We start from the raw sequence: 10,376 nt of genomic DNA, 5'->3' as shown, positions 1-10,376 counted from the left end.
AGGGGTCTTAAAGTGGTGGCCCAGGGTGTAGAATTGCACTGAGCTCAGGGTTCTGCTGATTGCAACATCACCTCTGACGTCAGGGCCCGAATTTTCTAGAACAAAAGCCAAACAAAGGGTAGGTGCTGAACCAGGATCACAAAGTCTGGGCCTCTGCCCACTCACAGAGGGGCAGAGCCGCGCCGCCAAGCCCTGCCCAGCCAGCAAAATCGAGAGGGTGCACCAAGCAGGCTACGAGCGCTAGTCCCTGCACCTGGCTGCCCTTCCTGCTCCAGGCCTAGCCATGCTGGCACTTCGAAGCTGCCTGAAGAAGGCGCTGGCCCCACGGGCACTGGCGACTCAGGTAGGGGACGCAGCCTGCAGGGATGTGGGCGGAGCTGTGTGTGGAGCAGGAACTCTTGGTGAGGTTTGGCGCTACTCGGGTTACCTGGCACCTGCGAGTCGTGGCCCAACAGCGCCCAGCAATTAGGGTGTGACTGGAGCCTCGGGAGACTCCACTAAGATGCGATGAGATGTGGACCTAAGGGAGCCACCATGCATCCCTAGCTACTGAGCATCAGCTTATCCTGGGAATGAATCCAGTTCTTTCCGGTTCGGACTTTGACTTAACCCAGACAGAGAGAGTCATGTTAAGGCAGTCTAGAACCAGGTAAACCTTGAAGAAGAGACGTGTGTAACTGCTCACCCAGAGATGCACATGCAACGTCACCAATTATTTCCTTACACTTTTTCCCGGAACATAGTTTTTATTTATTTATTTATTTATTTATTTATTGTTTTAGCCAACATTCTCTTTAAACAGTCAGTGCTGGCCAAGAACAAATCTAAGTTGCAGGTAATGAAGCATATGATTTCTCCCAGCGTAATTCTGACTCTGCAACAGAAATCTTGAAAATCGTTTCTAAATAGTCACTCACACACCTCTCTGTAGGCTTCCTCCTTTATCTTATGTCCTGGAAATAATAATAATAAAAGTTTGTGCCTTTGACAATTATTTCATTCTCTAAATGCACACTCACTCGTTGAATCAACCTATAAAGTATTGTGAATGCCATTAACTCGCTTTCTGATGTTTTATTCACTTTAAAACTATAGATAATAAGCAGTTCCAATAATCCCATTTGTAGATTTTAGTTAAAAACATAGAGACACAAAAGTCCATCAAATGCAGAGTCAGCTGCAGATTTTTATAGGAAGTTTACTGATTTCCACAGCAAGAATACATTTCAGAGTAGGTGTGAATGGAATGAACTAAAGGGAGAAAATTATGTTAAGCTAAGTGTTTTTTAAGCAAAAATGTATCAAGAGGAAAACAATTGCTTTTTCTATCCATAATTTTTCCATACTTTTATAGTCATCTGATCTGTTTCAACAGGTTTTTTGTTGTTGTTTTGGTATTATTAGCTTCATGAAATGGGTGCATGATAGCCCAACTTGAAAATAAGATGGGTTTTTACAGCACATCATACAATGTGTGTATACATATATGTGCATATGTACAGACATATACAGGATAATTTCTGACAAAGTATTTCCTAGAGAAAAGTGCTCTCAGAACAAGAAGTAGAAACTTACGTAGTAAATATGATTGTTTTTAAAAAGATATATACCTGAGAGGCATTTTTACCACACTGGTACAACTAAATGCATTAAAGCTCATCTTCGCTTTGTGTTTCTCATTAGAAACCAATAGTGATCCAGGCAATTCTGGCATTTTTGTTGTTTTAGCATTCATGGTCCATTACTGTGGTTGTCAACCAGTGGCTCAACCCCTTTGGGTTCTCATATCAGATATTTATATATTATGATTCATAACAGTAGCAAAATTGCAGTTATGAAGAAGCAAGGGAAATAATTTGATGGTTGGGGTCACCACAACATGACAAACTGTATTAGGGGCTGCAGCATTAGGGAGATTGAGAACAACTGGTGGATTATCCAATTTTTGTAATGCATTTGGAAATTGATAGCACCCTAATGGATTGTCTACACTCCAGTTCTATTTCTACCGAATGTAATTTCTCCTTTTAAAATGTTTTCTTTTAGTAAACATGTTCATTGTGTATGCCCAAAGATATACAATCCTCAGAGCTCTTTCAGATATGTAGCTGTAAGTGACACACACTATAGATTAAAAGCATATGGGGAAAACAAAAGTATCTGAATCCTCCCTGTGGTTCTCTATCCCTGGAGCATCTCTAAGACAGCATTGCCTTAGCTTGGGGTGGCTAAGCCACCATGACAAGGTGGCTTAAGGAGACTCCACATGCTTAACTGTAGTTGTCTTCAAAATCTACTAAAATACATCTATAGAGAGTTGACAAGAAAAAATGGCAACAGGGATTGTGACTCAACTATTGTGTCCCCTGTCACCAGACCCAGATTTGGTTGGAAGGTAAAATTCTGTCCTCCCCCATAATGAGATTTGATTTATCTTTCCTCAGGTGTGCTCATCTTTTACAACTGGCCCCCGACAAACTGAAGGAATATTCTATGAGTTTTGTACTTATTATCTTAAACCCTCAAAGATGAAAGAGTTCCTGCACAATTTTAAGAAACGTGTTCACCTCCGGACAGCTCACTCTGAATTGGTTGGATATTGGAGTGTAGACTTTGGAGGCAGAACAGACAGAGTATTCCATATTTGGAAGTATGGTATGAATTGCCCGGCTCAAATGTTCAGTATAGATTTTTAACCTGGTAGATGCTACAGGAGGATGTGACATATTATTTATGATTTAATAAAGCTTGCCTGAGGGTTCGGGATGCAAAGCCAGCTATAGAAACTAGGGATTAAAAAGTAGAGGGATCTCTTAGTTCAAGGCTACACTAACTACAAAAAATTGATCCAATCCTAAAAGAAACAGCTCACACAAAGGTGATCTCAACACTTAGGATCTCATGCCTTTAATCCCAGCAGTAGGGGGGGGGTATGAAAAGCAAAGGGTCTCATGAAGATTTAGTCTAGCCACACTGAGGAGAGCATGGCAGTCTGAGTGAATCTGAGGAGCAGTGAAATAGGAGCAGTCTGAGGATTGCCCCTTTGGTCTGAGCTGAGGTGGAGGTAAGAGCTAGTGACCAGCTGCTTTGCTTCTCTGATCTTCAGTTTGAATCTTGAACCCTGATATCAGTCTCTGGGTCTTTTATTTTTTGTGTTAGGCAGGATTCTTAAATTGATATACATTAGTATAGTTACAGATTTAGGAGAAATTTTTAAAGCAATGCAGAACCAAAACATAAATTCAATGACCACTCTTCTTGGTCCACCTTTAATAAACTTTTCCCAAAGTCTCACATAGCTGGGAAATTATGAGTTCTCCGATTCTCAAAAAAAAAAAAAAATAGTGATTTATTGGAGAAACTTTTTAAAGCAAAATTTAAACCTGTTTACACAAGTCCAAGAGGTTAAGATCACAGAATGAAATAGGTATCTGATGCTAGACCTGGATGTCACTATCTCAGTGGAAGCAGATTACACATTCAGGATTTTGAGTAAATGGAGGTTGACAGTCAGCTTTTGAATTTCCCTCAACCCTATCAGTTCATCTCTACATCCCAGAGTTTTAATGAATCTGCTGCCATATTATTTTAATAAGTTAAGGGAAATGCATTACTGAGAGTTTTCATACTGCAGCTGCCCACGCCACTACCTTGAAAAGAGAGAACATTACAAAATTACTCAGAATGCTTGCTAACTTTTTAAAGGTCTAATCTTAAAATAGCCTACACCAGGATTTGAGCATGTTCAGCAAAGTTACTAATAAATTGCATTTAGTGTTAGGTCGTCTATGTTCAATTAATGTTCAAAAAAATCTTTAATGAGAAAAGATTCTGTGGGTGGCATGGGTATTCTTCTTTGGTTTGGCTTGGTTTGGTTTTGAAGGACAGCAAACACTGTTAATACAACTTATGCTTCACACAATGGTTCATGTTAAGCATGGCCCATTGGGGAAAGTAATAAAGTTCTAGTTTACCTCACTTTAGGCAGGTGTTATTCCTATCCATAGCATAAACTACAGAAATATTGTACCGTAGTCTAAGGAGGCCTTTACAATAAATATAGTACTTTGCCCATACACTGTTCAGCATGTCGCATGTCATCTGTTTCAGTAACTGAAAGAGCAGAATGTGGGTGCTGGGGAGAAACAATGGGTGACAATTGTATGAGAATCAGCACTATTGCTTTGGAAGTTATTTGTGCAAAGGAAACAATGCCAAGTATATTCAAATCTCACTTGTTAAAATTTATTCAAGAGACATCTTGACTACCTACCATCAATACTGAAGTGAAATTTGTCTTTCAGCTGACACTGTCAGTTGAATGCCTCAATTGAATAGTAAGAGTAGTCCGAGTGTAAGTGTTAAACCCTATTGTAAGCCCTCTTTATCATTTAATCCTCACCACAAACCTGGAGATTGGTGTTATATTATTTACATATTGCAGGCTCAGAAACAAAGCTGAGAGACATGCAGTGACTAACTCCTGTACACAGCTACCTTGAAGAGGCAGGACCTATGAAGCCCATTCAATGAGATCACAATGTTGTTACCATTTCTTTTACCCTGAAGACCAGGAGCAATTTGATGGCAGGCGTGACAGTTTTTCACATACCTGTTCCCAGATCCACAATACAGTGTTCCTGTGTGCTCCAAATGAGTGATTAATGATTTAGGTGTGATACAAAGAAGTACAGATAGTTTTAAACCAAATTTTACCAACTTTTCTTCATTCCTTTCTACCATAGATAATTTTGCTCATCGAACTGCAGTTTACAAAGCCTTGGCCAATAATAAAGAATGGCAAGAACAATTCTTCATTCCAAATTTGACTTCCATTGATAAGCAAGAGACTGAAATTGTCTATTTGGTACCATGGTGCAAAATAGGAAAGCCTCCCAAGAAAGGTGTGTCTCTCTTAGTTTCTGTGAGTTTTCATGACTAAAATGTTACACACATTAGGTTCCTTTTTTGATTGCTTGTTTTTCAAAATAGGGTTTCTCTGTATAGCCTTGGCTGTCCTATAACTCAATCTGTAGCCCAATCTGACCTTGAATTTACAGATTCCACCTGCCTTTGCCTCCAGAGCGCTTTTGCCACCACCACCAGGCCAGATGTTAAGTTCTAATGTATGTTTATTATACTAAATATATTTATAAATTACACACAATTTAAAATCACGATCTATGTTTTTCCTAGAAAATGGATCATTTGGGGGAATAGATTAAATGGAATTCCCAAGCTCTATTAATATGATAAATTTTGTCATCCTCTTTCTTACTTTCAGTTTGAAAATAATTCTTGGTCTTCTTGCTGATTTCACTTCTTGTGTATTTAAAGAGACTATTACCTCAGTCTACTCTTAACCAGAAGTCAGATTAGAAAAGCATAAACTAATTCAAATTTTATTTTTCTTTGTTGTTCTCAACTTTGTAGTATGTTTTAGATGACACTACAGAGAAACCTGAAAAGCCTTATTTGGATCCTGCCCATTTAGGCCTCCTATCAGCTCTTAGCACTATCTAATAAAATAGTTGTCTTCTCCATTAGATCTACTTGCAACCTAGTTCTTTGCCTCTGCTGATTCTATACTTCTATGCAGAAATAAAATGTATTTCAAATTCATAGTTAAAATAGTTAAGAACAACAAAATTAAATCTATAAGTTTGTTTTTTTTCCATAATAGGAAAATATAAATATCACTTCTGTTACATTATTAGATTTCTCTTCCTATTGGATATGAAAACTTACAGTGGCAAAATATACAAAGAAAAAATGGTGGAAGTTGGAGAATAAAAACAGGCATTGAAGAAAATATTTATTTTATTTTGTTGTTAAACAAGGATTTTATACATTAATGGCAAGTGCTCTATCACTGAACCACCTCTCCAAATCCATGAAAAATTATTTTAAGTTCTTTCTAAAAGTATACACTTAGGCCATTCGAAATAACTTACTCTACTAATTTCTCAATATCTACTTTAGCAGCAAGTTTTTACACTAAAATATTTCAGATAATTTACATATAGTTTCTAGTTCTTTTTAACTATTTTAATTTATTCTCTCTCTCTCTCTCTCTCTCTCTCTCTCTCTCTCTCTCCTCTCTCTCTCTCTGTGTGTGTGTGTGTGTGTGTGTGTGTGTGTGTGTGTGTGTGTGTGTGTTTGCGTGCCAGCATGCAGATGCAGATACCTGCTGTGAAAACTGGAAGTGTGAGATAAACTGGAGCTAGTTAAAAGGCAGCTGTGAGCTCCCTGACATGGGTGCTGGCAACTGAACCCTGGTCCTCTGCTCTCAAAAACTCTTAAGGTCCTTTGCCTCAAAACCTTTGGTTCAGCGTCCAGAAAAAGAAAAACCGCCACAATAACTGTAAGATCTAAGTCTGCAGGCTATAGAAAAGAATCATCTTCCACGTGCCCATTCTATATATGTGCTCTTGATTGTTCTTTTTACTGTTCTCTATTCTAATTCTTCTGATGCCTACAATTTCTTAACTCTAATTTTCTGTCTCTCTTCTTCTGTTTATTTCCCTCCTTACTAACTTCTCTACATTCTTATCCTTTTACATTTCTGTTCTTTCTTCCAGCTTCGTCCTCCATCTCCTAAGTCTCTAGTCTCCTCTCTTCAAACCACTCTTGTTCATCTCTCATTTGGCCGTGCTGCAAGTTTTCCAGCTACTACACATTTACAATCAGCATTTCTCTGGCTCTAGCCAGGTGCAAGGCTAGAGTTTTTCAGGGTCATAGAAACAGATAAAAGTTTTTCACAGCCAGGCGTTGGTGGAACATGAATTTAATCCCAGCACTGGGGAGGCAGAGGCAGGTGGATCTCTGTGAGTTCGAGGCCAGCCTGGTCTCCAGAGCGAGTGCCAGAATAGGCTCCAAAGCTACACAGAGAAACCCTATCTTGAAAAAACAAACAAACAAACAAAAAAGGTTTTCACAAAGCAGTAACTGTCAGCCTTTCTCTATGGCTCAAGGTGGGTGTGGTTTAAGCTTCCAAGAAATTAAAGGGAAAGGAGGTTGATTAAAGCAGGGAGAAAGTAAGTCATTAGGGAAATACAGGTGCTTTGTTATTCTCTTAAATGTGACTAGGTAAATAAGATAAAGAATACAATCAGTGAAAATCATGAGCAAGGCAAGAATGATCTTTAAGAAGTTGCTTTAAGGTTAATGTGAGGTTAGCTTGGGACATCATTTCCCTATCTGCTGGCAGAGTGAATCCAGAACATTCTTGTTCTCTGTCTCTCTGAGACCTGTGTCTCAACAACTTCAGATATGCTGTAATTCTTGTCCTTGGGTATCTGTGAATGTCTCAATTGAGGTCTCTTTGCCTGGACACTAATACTGTACAACTGTCTGCCAAGGAAGATAGCTGTTGGGGGTTGGGGTTCGGGGAGAGGGGAGCAGACTTCTAAATTTATACAAGGACTTGTTTGAGAAAGTAAGGGTTGAGTGTGATTACTTTCTTGCCAGAATCACGCATTACTAGGGAAAGTCATCCAATATACCAGTGCATAGGGGCAAATGTGCCCAGTAATTGATTAATACACTACTGGAGTTTTTGTTTTGTTTTTTTAGATGAATCCCACCATGGTTTCACAGGGAATGTACAGTAAGGACAGTCATTATTAATGAAGCAAATACTCCCACCCACCGCCCTGTGTGTGGGCCTCCTTCATTGGAAAATGATCCTGATGGGTTAGCCACAGGATTTACCAGCTGCGCTCTCACTGCATAATTGTGTGGTCTGTAGCACTCTGCAAGAACAGTACACGCTCCTCACTACATAACTCTCTCTCCACCCCTCACTGACCCCCACTTTTTGTCATCTGCAGAATTAAGTTGAATAGCATAAATAAGTTTAAACACAGACAAGAGATTTCTAAGCATAAAATTAAGGAAATAATGCAAATATAATTACTGCATTTGTATAAATGTGTATATACACAATTCTTCAAGTATGTACATGTAGACCAGGCTTCTGTGAAACAAAGTGAATATGAACATGATTAGAAATTCCTTGACTGCCATTATTTAAATTATTTTTTCCATGTTCTAGGAGTCTATGAACTTGTTACTTTTCTTATGAAACCTGGTGGCCCAGCTCTATGGGGTGATGCATTTGAAAGAGCAGTAAATGCCCATGAGAATCAAGACTATGCTACACTGATTGGTGTGTTCCATACAGAATATGGAACACTCAACAGAGGTACAGATGTCCATTTCTTTAAAAATTTCTGTGGTATATCAGTGACCTATTAATGTGTTAGGATCCTTTGGTTAAAGTTCATATATTATTGACAAGTCCTTATACTTTTATCATTTTAAAGAATTGATAAGTTGTCTCTTTCTTATTTAGAATTTAACGCCTACCAAAATTTTGAAATGCTAAACTTCTGTTTTCTGAAACATAAAATAAGCAACTCTTAACAACCATAAGAACCTCAAGAAATAGTGTATCTCTTTTATAATCTTTTTATTCCTTTAAATATATTATTATAAGTACTAGGGATTGAACCTAGGACCTTATGCATGCTAGACAAGTGTTCCATCACTAAACTATATCCCCTGTCCTGATTAGGTATCTATTGCTGTGGTAAAATACCATGACCAAAACCAACTTGAGGAGAGAAGGGTTTATTTAAGCTTACACTCCCAGTTAATAGTCCACCATGAAAAAAAGTCAGGGCAGGAACTGAAGCAAGAGCCAGGGAAGAATGTTGTTTACTGGATTGCTCTCCCTGCTTTTTTCTATGACCCAGGTATATATTCCCAGGCCAGCAGTGACACCATCCCCAGTAGGCTGGTCTTTTCCACACCAATCATTAATCAAGAAAATGCTCCACAGGCTTGCCTCAGTCTATCTGATGCAGCACATTTTCTCAACTGAGGCTCTCTTTCTCAGATGTCTCAAGCTTTGTGTCAAGGTAACAGAAGCCTAACACAATTGACCCATTGTTGTCTTGACGTACAAACACATCATGATTAAATCATAAGCTTTCGTTTCTTGTTTGTCCCCAAGATTTCATGTTAATATTATCACAGTATAAAACTGAGTACAACTTTAAAAGTCATACCATCTTTAAAAGTTTAATCTCTTTAAAATATCCAAAGTCTCTTAAATGCGGGCCCTTGTAAAATCGGATTCCAAGATGAAAGAACCAGAGCACAGTACTAAGTTCAAAGCAAACCCAGAATTCAACAGCATAAAAAGTTTAGTGCCTGACATTTGGAACCTATTCATGAGTCGATCATCTGGGCTTCAGAGAGTCATGGATGCCCCACTCTTCTAGTTTTGCCAACCTCAGGACACACAGCCTGCTCTGCTCTACAGCTGCCACTGACCTCAGCAGTCATCCCACTATCCTGACAACTCAAAGATGCTGCAGCCTTTGCTACAACTGAGGCTGAATTCTCACCAGTGACCTTCCCTGGACTTTCTTCAGGGTCTCCAGAACTCATGGTACACAGTGCCAAGTCTCAGCTGCTCTCCATGACCACTGTATGCTTTCAAAACCAGTACCACCAAGGTGACCCTTAAACATTCATTACCAAGTTCAGCTGCCAATATGAGATGCAAAAATAAAATAAAATAAAATAAAATAAAGTAGAAAGTCATACAGTCTGGGTCTTGAGTTCCTTTAGCAATCTTACTGTCCATCCCTTTTCAAGCCTACTTCATTTCTTCATCTATAAATCCAATCCAATTAGTTAATCTATAATTTTCTTCTGACTCTTCTGAAATGTTATTACTGAAATATTTAGTATCACACTTTTATCTTATTTTTAACATCTCTGTATTTGTATGTAAATGCCTTTTTTGATTCACTTTTGCAGTTCATGTTCTCTGGTGGATGGAGAATGCAGACGTTCGCGCAGCTGGGAGACATCGGTCTCATGACGACTCCAGGGTCGTGTCTACTGGTGAGCTGTGTAAACTGGTGGGCATGAATTATTTTTAAAACACATTTGGTTCAGCTTATAACTTTATATGTCTCATGTAATCTCTTTCCAGTTCGGGAAAGTGTCAACTACCTCGATATTCAGCAGAACATGCTCCTAATTCCTGAGCCGTTTTCACCATTGAAATAGTTTCCTACCAACTGTTTCAGTAACATGTCAGCAGATGGTGCTTCAGTTCTCTCAAGAAAATTATCCCTACTCTTTATTCAAAGGAAGTGGTAAGTTAACTCTGCCCTTTTATTTTTTAAGCTCATCTAGGTCTCTTATTAAACCCACCTCCACATGGGAAATAGAATTCATTTTCTCCATGCCACTTCATTATCCATCATACATTAAAAATAATTAATTCAAAAATAATGTTATTTAGTCCCAGTAAAATCTTTGAAGACTCTTTTGTTTATAAGCTGAAGTGCCTT

The 10,376-nt window shown here is 38.6% G+C and overlaps 1 protein-coding gene across 2 annotated transcripts; it reads left to right on the top strand.

The window, feature by feature from the left end:
- Positions 1-283: 283 nt before the first annotated feature.
- On the top strand, positions 284-10,089 carry LOC100760650 (protein NipSnap homolog 3A). Of its 2 annotated transcripts, XM_027403599.1 has the most exons (6): positions 284-343; positions 2,445-2,655; positions 4,746-4,904; positions 8,057-8,206; positions 9,835-9,921; positions 10,013-10,089. In XM_027403599.1, exons 1-6 carry the CDS (start codon positions 284-286, stop codon positions 10,087-10,089), a joined length of 744 nt encoding a protein of 247 aa, XP_027259400.1. The 2 variants fall into 2 exon arrangements, with proteins under 2 accessions (XP_027259400.1, XP_027259401.1); XM_027403600.1 differs by lacking the exon at positions 8,057-8,206.
- Positions 10,090-10,376: the final 287 nt, after the last annotated feature.

Source organism: Cricetulus griseus, chromosome 2 (genome assembly GCF_003668045.3).
Source record: "Cricetulus griseus strain 17A/GY chromosome 2, alternate assembly CriGri-PICRH-1.0, whole genome shotgun sequence".
Taxonomy (NCBI): domain Eukaryota; kingdom Metazoa; phylum Chordata; class Mammalia; order Rodentia; family Cricetidae; genus Cricetulus; species Cricetulus griseus.
The sequence above is the reverse complement of the archived record's forward strand: the minus strand, read 5'-3'. Positions and strand labels throughout refer to the sequence as shown.

What these genes read in the sequence shown, in the direction of transcription:
- LOC100760650 (XM_027403599.1), top strand. Translation starts at nt 284, where the DNA reads ATGCTGGCACTTCGAAGCTGCCTGAAGAAGGCGCTGGCCCCACGGGCA. An exon ending in CACGGGCACTGGCGACTCAG is followed by an intron (nt 344 to 2,444) that starts GTAGGGGACGCA and finishes ATCTTTCCTCAG; the next exon opens with GTGTGCTCATCTTTTACAAC. An exon ending in CTCCAGGGTCGTGTCTACTG is followed by an intron (nt 9,922 to 10,012) that starts GTGAGCTGTGTA and finishes ATCTCTTTCCAG; the next exon opens with TTCGGGAAAGTGTCAACTAC.